The 22,131-nt window shown below is 42.9% G+C and overlaps 1 protein-coding gene across 1 annotated transcript; it reads left to right on the top strand.

Annotated features, from left to right (window-relative positions):
* The first annotated feature begins 5,884 nt into the window (after positions 1–5,884).
* LOC119341944 lies at positions 5,885–7,693 on the top strand. The gene is made up of 2 exons (XM_037613791.1): positions 5,885–7,278; positions 7,375–7,693. The coding sequence occupies exon 1, from the start codon at positions 5,947–5,949 to the stop codon at positions 7,099–7,101; it is 1,155 nt and encodes a 384-aa protein (XP_037469688.1). The 5' UTR covers positions 5,885–5,946; the 3' UTR covers positions 7,102–7,278; positions 7,375–7,693.
* The last annotated feature ends 14,438 nt before the right edge of the window (positions 7,694–22,131 follow it).

Raw genomic sequence — 22,131 nt, 5'->3', positions numbered from 1 at the left:
AATGGACATGAATGTGATAATGGGCTTAATCTAAAGCCCAACTTATGTTGTGTACTATTTACTATCGAATTTTTCATTTATGTTTCTCACGCTATGTTTTGAATTTTGGTTTCGATTTTTTTGATAACATACTTCGATGTTGTGTCAATGTGCTGGATTTTGTTTTCAGAATTTTTTGAACATTTAAAAATGTGCTACCGAGTTTGGGAGCACCAGGAGCACCCTAGGGGTTGGAGTACCAGATATTCCCCCTCCATGGATTACTCAGGTGTGGGTTTTCAATGTAGGACTGGACAAAGTCTCCATAGCTCAACATGTAAAAAATAATTCTATGTAGTTTAATGCATTTGTTATAGGTCTCCACTTCACATGAAGCTTGAGGATCCCAGTTGGCTATAATATTTATGAAAATATCTTATATGGAAGAGAAAACACAATAGTGGGTCTAAGGGTATGCTGAAACCACTAAAAAGATCTAGGGGTATATTTGTGCATATGGCACTTCATAGAGTGCACCCTCAAGATATATGCCTAATCAACTTACGAAATATGGAATTTGAAGTTGTTGTCAATGATAGGTTCTCCTACATTTGATTATCAATAATAAATGATCTAACAAAGTTACTAATGAATCTCCTTCTCAGCTCTATTATGTCAAGATGAGGCTATCTCAATTATGGTACAACAGTGATTCCTACTACAGTGACAGTACCATGATCACACCATGAGGAACTCAGCTCATCGGTCATGGGGATAGCGACATCAAGCAAAACTTTGGTGATCAAAATGGGTGTGGATTCCATGGGCACGGCTAGCATTCTGGAGTCCTATGTAATCAATTTGATGTAAGGCTAGAAAATCATGGTAGTGAGTATGTGTATGCTGCCTAGCCTGGTGGGACCAGGTGATGATATCCCGAGAAGTGCTCAAGTAATAAAATGATTCTCAATGCCTTTCAAGCCTAGCAAGTTATGTATCTACTCCGTGTCCCACATAACTAGAGTATCTGTAACTGAGAGGCTTGGATGGACACATGTTTTTGTGTTGCACATTGTTGCATGAAGTGAAGATAGTCCACTACATTGCATGTATCGACTTGCATGGATGCATGCTTATTAGATTTCAACACATGTAGTACTCTCTCGTAGCCAAATTTGATTTGCCATCTTTGGCTATTATTGTGAAACTTGTTTTGGTGTCATATACATGCCTTGATACGACTTCACCTACATGAGGTTTGTCGTATCTAAAGTTGATAAGATCCAAAGACCGGGGATATGATGCTTAATGACATCTAGCCATAGGTTGTGCCTAATCATAGGCATGATTCAAAGAGGATCCCATGCTTTAGTTTGTGTCCTCTGACTAACTCATTGCTTAATTATAAATCAATGCTTAGTGTCTATTTTGTTGAAAATACTTTTGAATTGATCCCTAAGAAACTAGTCCTAACATACAAGAAATAATCTTGAATTGTAAGAAACTAGACCTATCCCTAGCTATCTCTAGTTTTCTAACTATTTCTATCTATGTATTTAATTCCTTAAATAAGGTCTAATCTCTTTATTTGATTAGATAACATTGTTGTGTTGCGGTATTGCATGCTACCGTTGACATGACCACTAAATCTGTCCATAGCTTGAGCTCGGGGTTGAGCCCATGCCCATGACAATGATTTAGATTCCGAGAACAACCTGATAAAAATGAGTGGAGTACAAAAGGAAGGTCGTTGATTATGTGGTGAAATTAGACGGTGCATATTTTTAATCCACAATCTAGAAAGTAGCGGTAATTGGTGTGTTTGTACTACAAAATGGACCTTTAGGACTTACGGATTGACTGAAAATAATTGTATCAAGTGAGAGAAAACAATTTGGAAGCCCAACCCCATATGTGATAGTATGAACATCAAAGCAGTCTATGATTTACAACAACTACGCATCATTGATTTGAACTATGGAAATGACCTTTTTTTTCTTTAATTGATATATTTTTTGTTCATGTGTTAATTCTATTGTACCCTTTTATGGCTTTATTGGGTATATTTTTTATAGTTGTTGAAATGTGTGGTTATATGTGAGTTCTTTATCATTCATGTAACTATAGGGGCACTAATACTATGGTTGTAGCCAATGTTAGTGAGATATACTCCCACTATGACCAAATACTCCCTCCGTTCGGAAATAAGTAGCGTGGTTTTAGTTCAAATTTGAATTAAAACCACTCCACTTTTTTCCAAACGGAGGGAGTATATGTCATTGCAACCTTCTAATTCCATTTCCTAAAACATGTAATCATATGATTTCTAGATATCATTTCACCACATTTATGTGTGATTGTATGCATCTTAAGTTTACATAATTGATATGGGAAATTATATTTTTCAGCAAACTTGAATTACCTAGTACTCCCTCCGTAAGGAAATATAAGAGCGTTTGGATCACTAAAGTAGTGATCTAAACACTCATATATTTATTTACAGAGGGAGTATTTCATTTAAGGGCTTCTCTGATTCACATAATTCCAAAAAAGTGCATGAATAGGAAAAAATACTCATGGTCACAATGTCATACTCATATAAACCAAAAAACCTACAAGATTTTGTTTTTTTGCATAACATGAAAAACAAAGGCATTCCCTAAAAGTTTTGAGAAACGGACAAACTCTTATGAGTATAGGGTATGCCTGATTTTGTACTAAAAATTGGGTAGCCATTGTTTTGGTATATTGATAGTTGGAAATGTCAAAACTCCCCAAAAGCGGGCAACTTATATTGAGAGGCTGGGCAATTTGGTAACCAAACACTTAGTAGCCAATTTTTGGCTTAGCCTAAACAATGGTAAGTTAAAACTTAACATCAAACCATACATTTACATATGTAAACAAATCCTTACATTTTTTTGTAGAATTTGATGCGACAAATCAAACCATTCATGTTGAAAACATTTGTAGGTATTTTGACCTTTCAATATTCCTATAAGAATCATTTGAATCAAATAGACCTAAGAAATGGGAGTGGTCAAGCAGGGTCTATTGGTAGCTCATGCATAATTAAGAGCAAATGCATGTGACAACGGAGTTAAATGTAGAATTAAACTAAATGTATTTCTATTCCAATCATTTGCATATATGTCTTGCTCGTACTTGGAAATGTAGGTGACATATTTTAGGAAGATACATGATGCGACAAATGAAGTATTGAAACATAAGCAAATTAAATATGTTTTTAGTTTTGTATGTTGAGATATTTTGTTGTGGGTCTTTGATTTAAACCGCATTTCAATCATTCGTCGCCCTTTGACATCTCAATCCTCTTTTATTCATTGGTGATAATTGTTAGGGCATCTCCAACGCTGACCCGCAAATTCCTCTAGTATATGTTTGTTTTTATGTCCGGGCGTGGTCTGCTGACATGATACAGGTGGGAACCATCCAATGCTAATTACAAAGTACTCGGTTGTGAGGAGAAAAAGTAGATGGGGACCATGCATGTGGTGGGCTATTGTGTTGTGGTGTCCGGTTGGGAGGAGAGAGAGGAGAGTGGGACCATGCATGTGCGGATAGAGAGAAGAGAGGAGGACCACGAGGAGGCTTTTGGTTGGTCAAGTAGATGTCAGGACTCCGGTATAGCTCCCCCATGTTTGTCTCCACTTTGTTGAAAAACGAACGTCCGGACCACTTCGCGGACCGATGCAGGATCTCGTTAGATTGCAAAAGTGAACAAAACTGTCCCGGCGGACATATACCGGAGTTTTACAGGTCTCCCTTGGAGATGCCCTTACATCATTGTTAAAGAGGGGGTTAAAACCCTAGGAGCTTCATCCAGTCCCCTGCTACAAATAGAACTCGTAACCAATTTTGATAATTCATAAGCTGCATAGTTGGCCTCCCTAGGACAATGCTCAAAATATGAGGAAAATCACATAATAAATGATAGTATTCATCTAAGATTGTTGCCGCCATACCAGCCGAATGTCCAACAGCTTTCTGTTGCACCTTGCTTAGAGCATCTCTAGCAGACCCCGTATAAGTGGTCAAACCCACATAATTCCTGGGTTTTACATTTTTGGTCGAAAAAAGTGTCCAGGACAGCCGCAAATGCACACCCGAAGCCCTTATATTTGGAGGTTTGAAGGCCGAACCGAAGGGGCCCCGTATATCGGTCAAACCTCGTCGGAGCAAACACGTCGTCGCGAAGTTTGCCGGAATCCGCCCTAAACTCGCCGGAATTCATCACCGCACACCGGAAAAGGCCGCTAGACGCCGCCGATTCGAATTGGACGAGCTCGACATCATCGTGGCCTCCCATTACATTAGCCTGGCCGCCAGAATCGCGGCAGGCAAAGGGGCACGGCTCGGTCGGCACGGCTGGCAATAGAGCAAGGCGCGGCCGGCGGACGGGGCGCGACCGACGTGGTGATGGGGCTCGGCCGGCAAGGACGGGGCGCGGCCGACGGGCAATGGAACATAGCCGACGGGCGACGGGATGCGACCGAGGGGGTTGAGCGCGGCCGGCGTGGCCGGCGCGGCTGGCTGGGGGAAGGGGCGGCGGCGGCCGGACTGGAGGAAGAAGCTTTTTATCCCAGTTTTACAGTTTGTTTTACAGTATCTGTTCCGCCGTAGCTAAAATAAGCCCTTAAAATGCATGTTTTTCGACCTGCATCCGAGTTTTACAGTTTGCGATTTTAAGGGGTCTACTAGAGATGCTCTTACAACGCTAAAGAGACACCACAACCGTATCTTTGTGGCTTTTTCAATAATGAATTTGATTACCAGAAAATACTTCGTATTGATTCTCCAAAAGTTCCTGGGATAATGGACTTTGTCTAAAGTCATCTATCTTATCTTAGGTGGAGGATTGGGCGTAAAGTTGGATCATCCAAGTTCGATTCATGTAGGAGTGTGTAAATATTTTTTTTATTCATTTCAATTATATGTGCAACTAGAATGAGCAAAATGAACATGTGTTCAATATATGTCCGCAATTCAAGGCTTGTATTGTGGAAAACACTATTTCCCAAAGGCTACACAATCATTTTAGCTTTGAGCACCGATTCAAATAAAGTCTCTAAGAAATATAAGCTGGTTCTTTAGTTGGCAACCATTCCGTGAAACTCCACGGCAAAATTCGATTTCTTTCGAGAATAATGGAGAGGTTAAATATTTTACTGCCATAGTGCTAAGTCTTTCCCCCGCAGAAAAAGGTGCTAAGTCTTTTTGTTTTGCGGTAGCTATAGTGCTAAGTCGACCGACCACTTTTCCCCTTTTGAGAAAAGTCAATTTTTTTTTAAAGTCGGGCCACTTTATTACTGAGCAATGTTCATAGGCATCATTACAAGATCATGTGGCACTCCCAACCAAATATGGTGGCCAACACCTAATGTTTAAGCATGCTTAGCAGGACAAACGATCCTTAAAATTGCTACTTCTACCCTCATGAATATTGAGAAAAGCCAACTGATCATTAGGACAGGCAGGCCAGAGACCAGGCCTGTATAGATAGATATAGTACAGATGGGAGAATATCATGTGCTCCCATCCATTTGGTGCTCCCATGCTACCAGTTTTCAAAATGCACATTTATAGTACGTATCAAAATAATTCCGAAAACAATTGTGGATGTTCACATCACATGAGTGTACAATTCCTTAAAAATTCAAATTAAAATTCGAAATACACAAGTTGTATGTACAATCCCCAAAAATTTCAAATCAAAATTCAAAATGTGATGTCAGCGTCGACAAATATTTTCGGAATTTTTTGAAACACTTACATGTGATTTTTGAAAATTTGGAGCACTGGATAAGTGGATATCTACCCCAGTACAGATATGGGCCGGCCTTTGTACCCACGTTCCGCCGCCCTGCCGCTGCATACGTTTCCGCTTTCCCTCAAAGAAAAAAAACATACGTTTCCGCTGACCGCCGCCGGCGCCGCCGCCACGCCATGTTCCACCACCTCCGAACGCGCGTCCTTCCTCTCCTCCTCCGCTACCCACCATCCCATCCCCCCGCCTCCCACCTCGTTCCCCTCCACCGCCTCCTCTCCACCACCGCATCCATCTCCCCCAAACCTTTCTCCGCCAAGGACTTCCTCGTCACCGACTGCGGCCTCACCCGAGCGCAGGCCCTCAAGGCCTCCAGAAGGCTCTCCAACCTCACTTCCCTCTCGAAGCCCCAGGCCACGGTGGCCTTTCTCTTGGGTCGCGGCGTCCCCCGCTCCGACATCGCCGTCGCCGTGGTCGCCGATCCGTCCCTCCTGTACGCCAGCGTGGGGATGGTCCTCGCCCCCCGCTTCGCCGAGCTTAGCGAACTCGGCTTCTCGCCTTCGCAGATCGTGGCCATCCTCTCGATCCGCCGCACGGGCGCTCTCCGCGGCAACCTCCTGTTCTGGTTCGGGATCTTCGACTCCTACCCCAAGCTGCTCTTTCTGGCAAAGTCAAACCGCGAGCTCCTCAGCGCCAGCATCGAGAAGGTGATCAAGCCGAACCTGGCCACCCTCCAAGAATGTGGGATAAGTGCTCCTGATATTGCAGTTTTAAGCTTGTACTCCTGTCGGTTGTTCACCGTGAAACCCAAGTTTCTGGTGGACGCCGTGGCGCGGATCGAGGAGTTAGGCGTGCAGCGAAGCTCGTGGATGTTCCGCCGTGCACTCGCTGCACTCGCCTTCAAGAGCAAGGACGTTCTCGCCAGGAAAATACAATTTTTACATACGCTTGGGTTTTCACAGGATGATTTGGTGAATATCGCCAAGAAGGCGGCACTTGTCCTGGCTTTATCTGATAAAAAGATTCAGCGATCTGTGGGGTTCTTAATGAAGGATGTCGGTCTGCAGGCTTCGTACATTGCTCGAAGGCCAGCGCTGATCATGTATAGCGTTGAGAGGTGGTTGTTGCCCCGGTACTCCCTGCTTAAGCTTCTCAGGCAGAAGGGATTACTGGACGTGGAATTGGACTATTATACCATGGCATCGCTGGCTGAGAAGAAGTTTGTGCAGAATTTTGTGGATCCTTATAAGGATAGTGTTCCAGGCCTAGTTGATGAGTATGCCTCTGCATGTCGTGGGAAAGCACCAAAAGGAAGTGCTCGGCTACAACGCTGAAACTGTGGTGTGCGAGAATACGTTCATTTTGAGATTATCCGAGGAGTTTTGTCGCCACAAGACTGAGTTTTTGATCGGTGAGATCGGTTCAGAGTCAGAGTGGACTGTGAATTGATAAAAAGTCCGTACAGTTCATGTACTGCATGAAGAAGTGTCTGGTTCCCGGTATCATGAAAGGTCCTGCCAACAGATGAATTGTTGTACAACTTTAGTTTTTACTCATTAATTGCTCGTTCTGAGGAGACTAAGAAATCAAAGTTCATTGATTTTCAGAAGGACAGTGTCTCTGAGCTCGCTGATATGTATGACGCAGCTTGTGCTGGGGAGGTTGCCTCCCGAGTCCAACTTTGGCATTTTAAGATATTGAAGACTTGTTGTATCCTTCAGTGTAGTACATGTTCAGATGGTAACACTGCAGATCCTACCCATTAGTTACTACCGTCCATTGTGCAAACACTCTTAGTTCTTAGTCTCAGCAATTTAACAACTAGTTATCCGATTGCTACAAAAACAATTCATTTTCTTTTGAGGAATCGATTACAATCCATGTTCAAATTTTGGATATGTGGTATGAAGGAACTAGATTGTCTTATTGCCTTATTGCTCATGCCTGCTAGCCAGTACTTATCCCTGCCACATGGCTCAAGGTTATGCTTTAGTTGGAATGTTCTTTTATAGATTGGTCACCGGAGTATTGACAGATTAGCTGCCTCTTTTGTCTCATGTATCTGCTCATAGTGTTTTTGTTTCGACTGAAGTTTACATCACTGACTAGTCACTGCTGCTTCTTTGAGGCGTTGTCATTTGCTTTTAGCTAATGGACCACTCCCATTCCAACTGTTGTTTTATCTGTCCATCACACCATTAAGGCTTACTAATGGGCTTTTAGATAGTGGCAAGAGTCACTAGAGAAGGTTTTTCTTATCAAGCACTTCTAGAATAACATTGGTGTTCTAAGGAGCAACAAAAGTTTCCTGCCTGTTTACGAACTAATTTGGTGGCTCTAGGTGCTCTTCGTGGGCTGGGGCTCACATGGGCACTGACTTCAGAGCCCCGGTAAAAATTCTGTCGTACAAAGCTTACAGGACATGGTATATATTACAAAAATGGTTATTTGTATCAGTATACGTTTCAAAACAAGAATATATTCAGTGCCATCACAAAACTGAGATAACTCCCTCCATGCTACTAATTTTGGCTTATATTTCTTGGCTAAAATAGGCATACAAAATAGCAAGTTTTTCCGAAATAGTAAAATGTAGGGTAGAAGAAAGATGTTCTGTTTTTGGAAACTTGATGCACTACTCATTGATTTTAGGTTGTTTCTAAGTATGCTGGAGCAGCTTGAGCTTGAGCAAGATGGTAAGAAAGATGTTCTGTTTTTGGAAACTTTGATGCATTACTCATTGATTTTAGGTTGTTTGTACTCGTTAAGTAAAATGCTTGCCCTGAATAAAGTTGCATATCCAGGAGAAATGAATGTGACATAGGTCCATTTAGCTGTTGGCTGGTTGTAATGCCTAACAGGATTTGGTAAGGGAAAGTGAGGCAATCAGTAGTATGGTCTGCTTCAATGCTGACAGTATATTTGTATATATGCATGTCATGTTCAAAAGACCGAGACCATGGGTGTGTGGTATAGAAATTAATATAGATATTCAATATGGATGTTCCTTTTATCTTTGTTTGCGAAATGTCCCTTACGTGTGTAGACTGTGCACTATTAAGATCGGCCATCGGGTGGTAGGCTGGGTACAGCATTACTCAGTAGATGCCATGATGGATCATTCATTCATGTGACATCCGTTCGATTAGCATGTTGTAGGCCCAGATAAGAACAGCTACCAGTTGGAATTGCGTATCAAACATTTTCTATCATTTTTAGGACTAGAAATTAAACTAAAAAACTTCTTTGGTTTTGTCGATGGAATCAACTAATTCACCTCATTTTAGAAAATATGTGGAATGACATTAACACGCACTCTTCTAGTATGGAGTTGTGGGGGCAGACATCTAATCATTGTGGCGCTGCTAGGTGCCTCTGCAGCCTAGTTCAGAGGTAACACCAATACAAGATGGAGCTGCTGAAGACGGAACGTGTCATGTTTAGGTATAATTGCTATTGAGACGGAAGCTACATGTTAGTCCGTGTTGAATAGACCATATGCCAGTTCTTGTTAGAAATGGAGTCAAGAGTCAGTTTTGTAAAAGATTCTCTATACAATGAGAGAGCGACCATGAGACTGGAGCAAGCAAAGAATTAGAAGATGCTCCTTCTTTCCCTGCCCTCAGCCCCTGCCCCTCACACACAACATCTGCACCTAGGGCATCTGCCCTGCCACTGCTCTCAAGTACTCCCGTGTTGATCCTAATCTATCCTCCCTTGCAGATTACGCCCCCAAAGATCAAAGTTGTGACAGGACCGCTAGCAATATGGAGTCCAAGGCATCATTTTGATGCAACGTTGATCGTACCATGATTGCGAATGGACTAAATTACTCGTACATGTGCGCGGGCTACCCAGCTGCGTAAAATGATTCCGATTGAGAGCAAAGTTGCAGTAAAACGTTTCCTGGTGCCTCTCAAGCATACACAACTCATTTACAGAAAACGTCGATCCCCACTCTTTGAATATATGAACGAGCTCCGTGCATCAGCAATTGAGTAATTGGAGCTAAGAGGCTTGAAACGTACGCATGTTTGTTTGTTGGGCGTTGTTGCTGTGAAGGTGCCTCGTTGCGTTGCGTTTATTTACTTATATGAATGGACCCTTCTTTTTAGTTTTAGCTCATGTGGTACTCTCTTCTAGTGAGTTATGATACGCCATCTTGCTCTTTATTGCAGAGATATGAGGTCGGGGATAATTCAGTCCTAATTTGCCAAAACATGAAAATTATGGTCTGTACCATCTAAGTGAATATTAAGAAAAAACTTTCAAGTTGACTACCACATCTTCATTTTATACATCATATATTTTTGTATGCTTATATAAATTTGTGAGGCTTGTGGTAAAATTAGTCCTCGTTGTATGATCAGCGGTTGGCTAATCCATGTCAATTTTGAAATTGAAAGTTTATATGCTTTGTTTTCAGCAACCTCTTCTTTTCCTATTGGAGTTAGCTCTGGTTTCCGCTCTATGTATTACTCAGGTTGTTTGTTTTGCACATGTAGCATACCGTGGGCGAAGTCTCGCTAGCTCAATGAGTTTGTTCCATGTCTCAGTTTTGTATGAAGTTTTAGGATCCCTGATGATAGCAGCTTTTAGGGGAATCTCGGACATGGAAGCACAAGAATACATCTAAGGTTATATTGAGCATTTGTATATGCCACTCCATAGAGTGCTCTCCTGGGATTTACTTTTGTGTCCATTCGACTTAAGATTATCTTAACATGGACTAGTTGTTGAAGATTCCCTTGCAATTGATGATGAAGGAGAGACATGCTAACAATGCTACTCATGAACCTCCTGCTCAACTCCCGTATGCCAACGTTGATTGATGACATTCAACACCTAGGTAATCATACATTTACATCATGAACAAGGTGGACCGTATGGCACCGCTACCATTCTGGAGTTGGCTCTCTCAGTTTGGTATGCGGTCGCTATGTCTGCCATGGCGCGTTTGGATATGGTGCCCGTCTGGATCTAGTTAATATTGTTACAGAAGTGGTTGCAGATGCTGGCTGCCTCGCTATAAAATGATTCCCGATGCTTCCCAAGCTTGCACAACACTGTAAGCAGATAGGAGGGTCTGTATTCACCATTGCCAGATTAGCATCACTGGAACCGAGAGACTTCGAATGGCATATATGTTGGACATTGTTGCTGCTAAATGATTAACTGCACTGCATTTATTAGCTTGATTGGCTGCATGCTTCTTCAATTTCAGAAAATACAATTACTAAAGTCGATTCTAATTTGCTATCTTGGCCTTTGTGGAGGAATCATTTGCTTTCATCTATCATCCTTGTGGCTCACATGCCTTTGATACAATTGCACGTTGAATGTAATGTGCTAGAATTCGTAAAAATCTTGCCGATTGACACTCATCCTCATCTAGCCGTTGTGAGGCTCTCCCCTCCTGTGCGCTTCCCGCTCAACGGTTAGCGCCGCTCCTGAGCATTAGTGCCGCATTCATGGCCGGTCAGATCGGATGCGCCCGCTCACTTCTGACGGCATTAAAGTGACGCGTCAGCTGAGAGAGCGCCGTCTGTGCCGCTTCCTGGTGCAGGCGACTGCTGCGCGTTCAAACGACACGATGGTCGCTGTCCGTCCATCTGCCGCCCCACATTGATGGCATGCGGTTGCCGAGACATCTCCTTCGCGCCACCCGTTCGTCCCTCTACCACCCGCCATTGCTATATAAACCGCGGCCCCGACCGTAGCCGCAGGCATCCGCCTTCGATCCCTCCCTGCACCACTCCCACCATGGATTCCTCCCCGCCAAAGCTCTTTAGGACGGGCTGACGTCGGACCAGAAGAAGGAGATGGCCGCCATTGTTGCCAGCTGGCTGGTCGGCAGGCAGCCGGAGGAGTGAGGACGACGATGTCCCAATGGAGGACGCGACCGATGATGAGCCAGCGCCACCCTCCTCGTCCTCCGTGCCACGACCACGAAGTCGGCACGTCCGCGGGCGCCGCCGGCAGCAAGGAAGGATAGTGCATGACAGGTCGCCGCCGCTCGGGTCCCAAGAAGGCCACCGCTCCTCACCTCCTGTTGAAGCCAAGCTTGGTGGGCTGAACATCGTCGACCAATTAGCCGCTTGGCGATGACATGGAGGTGGACAACTTCGGTCCCCGGGGCTCTGGAGGCGAAGGTTACAGAGGTAGAGATGGAGATGCTGAGGCAGAGCTGGAGAAGGCGGAGTTTCAGTTCTCGGAGCTCATGACCAGACACGAGGAACGGGCGCCGGCGACCATTTAGATTAGGTATTAATTATACCTCTAGAGCCGAACTAGCACTACTTAGTTGATGTACATGTAATGAAACCCGTACATATTTGAACGAATTTCATCCGATTAGTTCAAATTGTTGGTCGGATGTATACAGGTAGCGTTGGATGGTGGCGTCTCACATTTGTGTCCGCTGACTGGTCCCCACCTGTCTGCAGACGGATGTGGGAGGAAATTTACGGGCTGTCGTTGAGATGCCCTAAATGATCATGAGCTATAAAATCCACAATAGCTTGACCTGTAGCAGAGAAAAAAGGTACATCAAGGATAAGTTTGATCCAACGCACATCCGGCAGCCTCTTCTGTTCCTATTGGAGTTTGCTCTGGTGTCAGCTCTATGTATTACTCAGGTTGTTTGTTTTGCACATGTAGCATACCGTGGGTGAAGTCTCGCTAGTTCAATGATTTTGTTCCTTGTCTTCGTTTTGTATGAAGTTTTAGGATCCATGATGATAGCAGATTTTAGTGGAATGTCAGACATGGAAGCAAAAAGAATATAGAGCATATGTATATGCCACTCCATAGAGTGCTTTCCTGGGAGTTTACTTTTGTGCCCGTTTGACTAAAGATTATTTTAACATGGACTAGATGTTGAAGATTCCCTTGCCATTAGCGATGAAGAGTAGATAGACTAACAAAGATACTCATGAAACTCCTGCTCAACTCATGTATGCCAAAGCTGATTGAGGGCATCCAACACCTAGGTGATCACACATGTACACCACGAGCAACTCGGGGGCAGCACTAGCGTTGATAGTAACATCTGTGCAAATTTTGGTGCTCAAGCTGGGGGTTGGATTGCATGGCACTGCTACCATTCTAGAGTAACATGGCGTCCTTTGGTACATGGTCGAGCTGGTTGCTATGGCAAGTCACATGGTGCTCATCTAGATCCAGCTGATAATGTTGAATGGATCTATCTTGTTGCATACACTCGTTGCCTAGCTCTTGTTGCATACACTCGTTGCCTAGCTATAAAATGACTTCTGGTGCCTCTCAAGCCTATACAACACAATATCTACTCTCTGGGTATATGGACGGTCTCCATTCACCATTGCTAGATTTCCATCACTGAAACTGAGAGGTTTCGAAAGGGGATATGCTTATATGTTGGAGATTGTTGTCGTGAAAGTGATCCAGTGCACTGCATTTATTAACTTGATTGGATGCATGCTTCTTCAGCAAATACAAGTACTATAGTCGATTCTGATTTGCTATCTTCTCCTTTATGGAAGAATCATTTTTTCTCATGTGTCATACTTGTGGCTCATATGCATTTGATACAATTGCACGTCGAATGCCATGTGCTACAATTCATAAAGATCTTGCCACAGGGGATTGGCACTCTTCCTCGTTTACCTTCTGTGAGGGCCTAGCTCTGGCATGGTTGTAGACTCCGAGGCTTTAATTTGTGTCTTTGAACTAATTCACGGATTAATTATGGATCACTACATGATCTCTCTCTCTCTCTCTCTCTCTCTCTCTCTCTCCAGAATGTTGTCATTACCTACACAATTTCTTGTAATGACATGATGGTTAATAAAAAACTATGCCACACAGCTTAAGAACGCGAACCATATATACTATTGGCATTGTATACCAACTGGTGACAATATAATATAGTTCGATTAGATTTTATATAAAAAAAATTAAGACTCCGATACAGTTCGACAGTACATGCGTTTAGCGACAACGCGTGACGGCCAACTAGCACCAGGCCCCATCTGAACCAATCAACTCGCGCTTGGGAGATAGGGAACCGAATGCTGAAATGATGTTTCATGGTGTCACACGCGCAGAAGCAAGAGCGGGCAGCGTTCTCTAATGATAATTTCCCTAAAACTTAACTACCGTAGCAAACAAAAGCAAAAAAGTTCACATCACATTAGCTCCTTACGAGTTAATGCTACCGAAACCACATTTCCCTTATAATGTATTTCATTTTTTTAGAGATCAATAGCTGGCCCAACAATAACATGGAAAATGGTTTCTAAGACAGCCAACCATTTGTCCATTTTCTATGACATATGCCTTTGTCAAAGTTTACCACGTAAACTACAGACCAAGAAGTTTACCATGTAATGTAGGAATAGACCAGAATACATAATTTGGCACACACAAGGCACCGACTCCAACTAAATATGTTATGCTGACATATATGGTAGTTTAGGATGTGGGAGTTCTATGAAGAAGTTTCTCTGTTTCGGCTTGGTCCTATTATTGGGTTAACCAATTTGCAAAAACAAATTGAATTGGGTCCTTGACCAAACCTTTTTCAGTTAGACAATTAATATATTTTTATTTTGCAAGAAAGGTCTTTTTGGTTATCGGCAACAGTGATCGGGTTGGATTCATTGACAGACATTGAAGGAAATGGAGACTTGCATGCATTACTTATTCTTATGAGGCATGTTAAGTGCTACCTAGAGAATTTTATCTTTGAAAGCACACCAAATTCAATAGCATGTATGATGTTTTTTCAGTTTCTTATGCACAAGGAGCAGTATGAATAATTTTCTCGCCAACGTCGCCATCGTCATTTGTTGGTAAGCAAGTATCTGCTCTTCAAGATGGGCTATCACCAATGCATACATCAGTATGCATATGTCAAACAAGAAAGGTGGATCATCGTAATTGTTTGAGGACTTTGATTTTAGGTTGTTTGTACTCATTTGTTGTTAAGTAAAATGCTTGCCCTGAATAAAGTTGCATATCCAGGAGAAATGAATGTGACATAGGTCCATTTAGCTGTTGCTGGTTGTAATGCCTAACAGGATTTGGTAAGGGAAAATGAGGCAACCAGTAGTATGGTCTGCTTCAATGCTGACAGTATATCTGTATATATGCATGTCATGTTCAAAAGACCAAGACCATGGGTGTGTGGTATAGAAATTAATATAGATATTCAATATGGATGTTCTTTTTATCTTTGTTTGCAAAATGTCCCTTATGTGTGTCCACTGTGCACTATTAAGATCGACCATCGGGTGGTAGGCTGGGTACAGCATTACTCAGTAGATGCCATGATGGACCATCGGGTGGTAGGCTGGGCAAACAACTAATCATTGTGGCCGCTGCTAGGTGCCTCTGCAGCCTAGTTCAGAGGTAACACCAATACAAGATGGAGCTGCTGAAGACGGAACGTGTCATGTTTAGGTATAATTGCTATTGAGACGAAATCTACATGTTAGTCCGTGTTGAATAGACCATATGCCAGTTCTTGTTTGTAATGGAGTCAGAGTCAGTTTCGTAAAAGATTCTCTATACAATGAGATAGCGACCATTAGATTGGATCAAGCAGAAGAATTAGAAGATGCTCCTTCTTTTCCTGCCCTCAGCCCCCGCCCCTCACACACAACATCTGCACCTAGGACCTGAACTGCCCTTCCACTGCTCTCAAGTACCCCCGTGTTGATCCTAATCTATCCCCCTTTGCAGATTACACTCCCAAAGATCAAAGTTGTGGCAGGATCGCTAGCAACATGGAGTCCAAGGCATCATTTTGATGCAACATTGAACGTACCATGATTGCGAATTGACTAAATTACTCGTACATGTGGGCGGGGTACCCAGCTGCGTAAAATGATTCCGATTGAGAGCAAACTTGCAGTAAAACGTTTCCTGGTGTCTCTCAAGCATACACAACTTTTTTTCCCGAAACGGCAGCATACACAACTCATTTACACAAAACGTCGATCCCCACTCTTTGAATATATGAACGAGCTCCGTGCATCAGCAATTGAGTAATTGGAGCTAAGAGGCTTGAAATGTACGCATGTCTGTTTGTTGGGCGTTGTTGCTATGAAGGTGCCTCGTTGCGTTGCGTTTATTTATTTATATGAACGGACCCTTCTTTTCAGTTTTAGCTCATGTGGCACTCTCTTCTAGTGAGTTATGATACGCTATCTTGCTCTTTATTGCAGATATATGAGGTCGGGGATACTTCAATCCTAATTTGCCAAAACATGAAAATTATTGTATGTACCATCTCAATGAATATTAAGAAAAAACTTTTGAAGTTAACTACCACATCTTCATTTTATACATCATATATTTGTGTATGCTTATATAAATTTGTGAGGTTTGTGGTAAAAATAGTCCTCGTTGTATGATCAGCGGCTGGCTAATCCATGTCTAGTTTGAAATTGAAAGTTCATATGCTTTGTTTTTCAGCAACCGCTTCTGTTCCTATTGGAGTTAGCTCTGGTTTCCGCTCTATGTATTACTCAGGTTGTTTGTTTTGCACATGTAGCATACCGTGGGAGAATTCTCGCTAGCTCAATGAGTTTGTTCCATGTCTCAGTTTTGTATGAAGTTTTAGGATCCCTGATGATAGCAGCTTTTAGGGGAATCTCGGACATGGAAGCACAAGAATACATCCAAGGTTATATTGAGCATTTGTATATGCCACTCCATAGAGTGCTCTCCTGGGATTTACTTTTGTGTCCGTTCGACTTAAGATTATCTTAACATGGACTAGTTGTTGAAGATTCCCTTGCAATTGATGATGAAGAAGAGACATGCTAACAATGCTACTCATGAACCTCCTGCTCAACTCCCGTATGCCAACGTTGATTGATGACATTCAACACCTAGGTAATCATACATTTACATCATGAACAAGGTGGATGGTATGGCACCGCTACCATTCTGGAGTTGTCTCTCTCAGTTTGGTACGTGGTCGCTCTGTCTGCCATGGCGCGTTTGGATATGGTGCCCGTCTGGATCTAGTTAATATTGTTGAGTGGACAGAACTGGTTGCAGATGCTGGCTGCCTCGCTATAAAATGATTCCCGATGCTTCCCAAGCCTGCACAACACTGTAAGCAGATGGGAGGGTCTGTATTCACCATTGCCAGATTAGCATCACTGGAACCGAGAGACTTCGAATGGCATATGCTTATATGTTGGACGGTGTTGCCGCGAAATGATTAACTACACTGCATTTATTAGCTTGATTGGCTGCATGCTTCTTCAATTTCAGAAAATACAATTACTAAAGTCGATTCTAATTTGCTATCTTCGCCTTTATGGAGGAATCATTTGTTTTCATCTATCATCCCTGTGGCTCACATGCCTTTGATACAATTGCACGTTGAATGTAATGTGCTAGAATTCGTAAAAATCTTGCCGATCGACACTCATACTCATCTAGCCGTTGTGAGGCCCTCCCCCTCCTGTGTGCTTCCCACTCGAAACGGTTAGCGCCGCTCCAAAGCGTTAGTGCCGCATTCATGGCCGGTCAGATCAGACGCGCCCGCTCACTGCGGCCGGCATTAAAGTGACGCGTCAGCTGAGAGAGCGCCGTCTGTGCCGCTTCCTGGTGCAGGCGACTGCTGCGTGTTCAAACGACACGATGGTCGCCGTCCGTCCATCTGCCGCCCACATTGATGGCATGCGGTTTCCGAGGCATCTCCTTCGCGCCACCCGTTCGTCCCTCTACCACCCACCTTTGCTATATAAACCGCGGCCTCGGTCGTAGCTGCAGGCACTCGCCTCTGATCCCTTCCTGCACCACTCCCACCATGGATTCCTCCCCGCCAAAGCTCTCTAGGACGGGCTGACGCCGGACCAGAAGAAGGAGATGGCTGCCATTGTTGCCAACTGGCTGGTCGGCAGGCAGTCGGAGGAGTGAGGAGGACGATGTCCAAATGGAGGACGCGACCGATGACGAGCCAGCGCCACCCTCCTTGTCCTTCGTGCCACCCTCCTCCTCCGCCGCCACGACCATGAAGTCGGCACGTCCGCGGGCGCCGCCGGCAGCAAGGGAGGGTAGTGCATGACAGGTCGCCGCCACTCGGGTCCCAAGAAGGCCACCGCTCCTCACCTCCTGTTGAAGCCAAGCTTGGTGGGCTGAACATCGTCGACCCATTAGCAGCTTGGCGACGACATGGAGGTGGGCAGCTTCGGTCCCCGGGGCTCTGGAGGCGAAGGTTATAGAGGCAAAGATGGAGACGCTGAGGCACAGCTGGAGAAGGCGGAGTTTCAGTTTTGGGAGCTCATGACCGGACACGAGGAACGGGCGCCGGCGACCATTTAGATTAGGTATTAATTATACCTCTAGAGCTGAACTAGCACTACTTAGTTGATGTACATGTAATGAAACCGTACGTATTTGAACGAATTTCATCCGATTAGTTCAAATCTTTGGTTGGATGTATACGGGCAGCGTTGGATGGTGGTGTGTCACATTCGTGTCCGCTGACTGGTCCCCACCTGTCTGCAGACGAATGTGGGAGGGAATTTACGGGTTGTCGTTGAGATGCCCTAAATGATCATGAGCTGTAAAATCCACAATAGCTTGACCTGTAGCAGAGAAAAAAGGTACATCAAGGATAAGTTTGATCCAACGCACATCCGACAGCCTCTTCTGTTCCTATTGGAGTTAGCTCTGGTGTCAGCTCTATGTATTACTCAGGTTGTTTGTTTTGCACATGTAGCATACCGTGGGTGAAGTCTCGCTAGTTCAATGATTTTGTTCCTTGTCTTCGTTTTGTATGAAGTTTTAGGATCCATGATGATAGCAGATTTTAGTGGAATCTCAGACATGGAAGCAAAAAGAATATAGAGCATATGTATATGCCACTCCATAGAGTGCTTTCCCGGGAGTTTACTTTTGTGCCCGTTTGACTTAAGATTATTTTAACATGGACTAGATGTTGAAGATTCCCTTGCCATTAGCGATGAAGAGTAGATAGACTAACAAAGATACTCATGAAACTCCTGCTCAACTCATGTATGCCAAAGCTGATTGAGGGCATCCAACACCTAGGTGATCACACATCTACACCACGAGCAACGCGGGGGCAGCACTAGCATTGATACTAACATATGTGCAAACTTTTGGTGCTCAAGTTGGGGGTTGGATTGCATGGCACTGCTACCATTCTAGAGTAACATGGCGTCCTTTGGTACATGGTCGTGCTGGTTGCCATGGCAAGTTTGCACATGGTGCTCATCTAGATCCATCTGATAATGTTGAATGGACCTATCTTGTTGCATACACTCGTTGCCTAGCTCTTGTTGCATACACTCGTTGCCTAGCTATAAAATGACTTCTGGTGCCTCTCAAGCCTATACAACACAATATCTACTCTCTGGGTGTATGGACGGTCTCCATTCACCATTGCTAGATTTCCATCACTGAAACTGAGAGGTTTCGAAAGGGGATATGCTTATATGTTGGAGATTGTTGTCGTGAAAGTGATCCAGTGTACTGCATTTATTAACTTGATTGGATGCATGCTTCTTCAGCAAATACAAGTACTATAGTCGATTCTGATTTGCTATCTTCTCCTTTATGGAAGAATGGTTTTTTCTCATGTGTCATACTTGTGGCTCATATGCATTTGATACAATTGCACGTCGAATGCCATGTGCTAAAATTCATAAAGATCTTGCCACAGGGTATTGGCACTCATCCTCATTTACCTGCTGTGAGGGCCTAGCTCTCGCATGGTTGTAGACTCCGAGGCTTTAATTTGTGTCTTTGAACTAATTCACAGATTAACTATGGATCACTACATGATGTCTCTCTCTCTCTCTCACTCTCTCTCTCTCTCTCTGACATGATGGTTAATAAAAAACTATGACACACAGCTTAAGAACGCGAACCGTATATACTATTGCCATTGTATACCAACTGGTGACAATAGAATATAGTTTGATTAGATTTTATATAAAAAAATTTAAGACTCCGATACTGTTCGACAGTACATCGTTTAGCGACAACGCGTGACGGCCAGCTAGCACCCGGCCCCATCTGAACCAATCAACTCGCGCTTGGGAGATAGGGAACCGAATGCTGAAACGATGTTTCATGGTGTCACACACACAGAAGCAAGAGCGGGCAGCGTTCTCTAATGATAATTTCCCTAAAACTTAACTATCGTAGCAAACAAAAGCAAAAAAGTTCACATCACATTAGCTCCTTACGAGTTAATGCTACCGAAACCACATTTCCCTTATAATGTATTTCATTTTTTTAGAGATCAATAGCTGGCCCAACAATAACATGGAAAATGGTTTCTAAGACAGCCAACCACTATAGGAGTCTCCTGGAATAAAACATTATAGGGGGTGAGGCCAAAAGCTCTGGAACATTTTGAATCTCAATTTTTAGGTGGAGGGCTTAGTTTTCACATTTTGAAGCCAACTAGGTCGGAAGAATTTTTACCAGAATTTTAGTAGCATTACTTGTGTGAGATAATACGACCATGTCTTCTATTTCGCATGTCACATGGAAAGGAGAAGCTGCATGTGGATGCAAAGGCGTCGTCTTCGACTCCGTGGGCGTCCATAACTTCTCCAGCAATCGAAATCCCATCGCTTCAGCTCCTTGTCTAGAACTAGCCAGATGAGATGACGCGTGCCTAGCTGCAGGTTGAGCATGGTGGAAGTTCATCTGCCATGTAAGTTAACTACGGAATGTACCAGGGCCGTACCTAGTAAACTAGAGGCATTGTGCAAAATTTCAAATTAGGCCCTAAATAAAATATAAGTCCACTATAAAAATATAATTTTATAGAAATATCATATATTTAATGCAATTTCTAATTAATTATATCCTTTCAAAAAGCAAATCTTAAAACTCATAGTGCAGGACTTCATTTTTTTTACAGAAAAGTGGTACATCCTTCTAGCACTCTTTGATACTAAATAATGCATCTGTTTCAAAATATCATACATAGTATGCAGTCAGTCCATCTTTGATTGTTAGCTACTAAAAAATATTTAAATTTGTTGGATAAATTGTGCCAATATATTTGACATGATTTTTTTCATTTTTCTATAATGACTTAATCTGGGTGCAAAAAATTCAAAATGTTCATCTATTATTCTTAACCATTTGTCCATTTTCTATGACATATGCCTTTGTCAAAGTTTACCACGTAAACTACAGACCAAGAAGTTTACCATGTAATGTAGGAATAGACCAGAATACATAATTTGGCACACACAAGGCACCGACTCCAACTAAATATGTTATGCTAACATATATGGTAGTTTAGGATGTGGGAGTTCTATAAAGAAGTTTCTCTGTTTCGGCTTGGTCCTATCATTGGGTTAACCAATTTGCAAAAACAAATTGAATTGGGTACTTGACCAAACCTTTTTCAGTTAGACAATTAATATATTTTTATTTTGCAAGAAAGGTTTTTTTGGTTATCGGCAACAATGATCGGGTTGGATTCATTGACAGACATTGAAGGAAATGGAGACTTGCATGCATTACTTATTCTTATGAGGCATTTTAAGTGCTACCCAGAGAATTTTATCTTTGAAAGCACACCAAATTCAATAACATGTATGATGTTTTTTCAGTTTCTTATGCACAAGGAGCAGTATGAATAATTTTCTCGCCAACGTCGCCATCGTCATTTGTTGGTAAGCAAGTATCTGCTCTCCAAGATGGGCTATCACCAATGCATACATCAGTATGCATATGTCAAACAAGAAAGGTGGATCATCGTAATTGTTTGAGGAGTACTTCGATTTTAGGTTGTTTGTACTCATTTGTTGTTAAGTAAAATGCTTGCCCTGAATAAAGTTGCATATCCAGGAGAAATGAATGTGACATAGGTCCATTTAGCTGTTGGCTGGTTGTAATGCCTAACAGGATTTGGTAAGGGAAAATGAGGCAATCAGTAGTATGGTCTGCTTCAATGCTGACAGTATATCTGTATATATGCATGTCATGTTCAAAAGACCAAGACCATGGGTGTGTGGTATAGAAATTAATATAGATATTCAATATGGATGTTCTTTTTATCTTTGTTTGCAAAATGTCCCTTATGTGTGTCCACTGTGCACTATTAAGATCGACCATCGGGTGGTAGGCTGGGTACAACATTACTCAGTAGATGCCATGATGGATCATTCATTCATGTGACATCTGTTCGATTAGCATGTCGTAGGCCCAGATAAGAACATCTACCAGTTGGAATTGGGTGTCAAACATTTTCTATCATTTTTGGGACTAGAAATTAAACTAAAAAATTTCTTTGGTTTTGTCGATAGAATCAACTAATTCACCCCATTTTAGAAAATATGCGGAATTACAGTAACACGCACTCT

Source organism: Triticum dicoccoides, chromosome 7B (genome assembly GCF_002162155.2).
Source record: "Triticum dicoccoides isolate Atlit2015 ecotype Zavitan chromosome 7B, WEW_v2.0, whole genome shotgun sequence".
NCBI lineage: Eukaryota > Viridiplantae > Streptophyta > Magnoliopsida > Poales > Poaceae > Triticum > Triticum dicoccoides.
The sequence above is the reverse complement of the archived record's forward strand: the minus strand, read 5'-3'. Positions and strand labels throughout refer to the sequence as shown.

What these genes read in the sequence shown, in the direction of transcription:
- LOC119341944 (XM_037613791.1), top strand. Translation starts at nt 5,947, where the DNA reads ATGTTCCACCACCTCCGAACGCGCGTCCTTCCTCTCCTCCTCCGCTAC.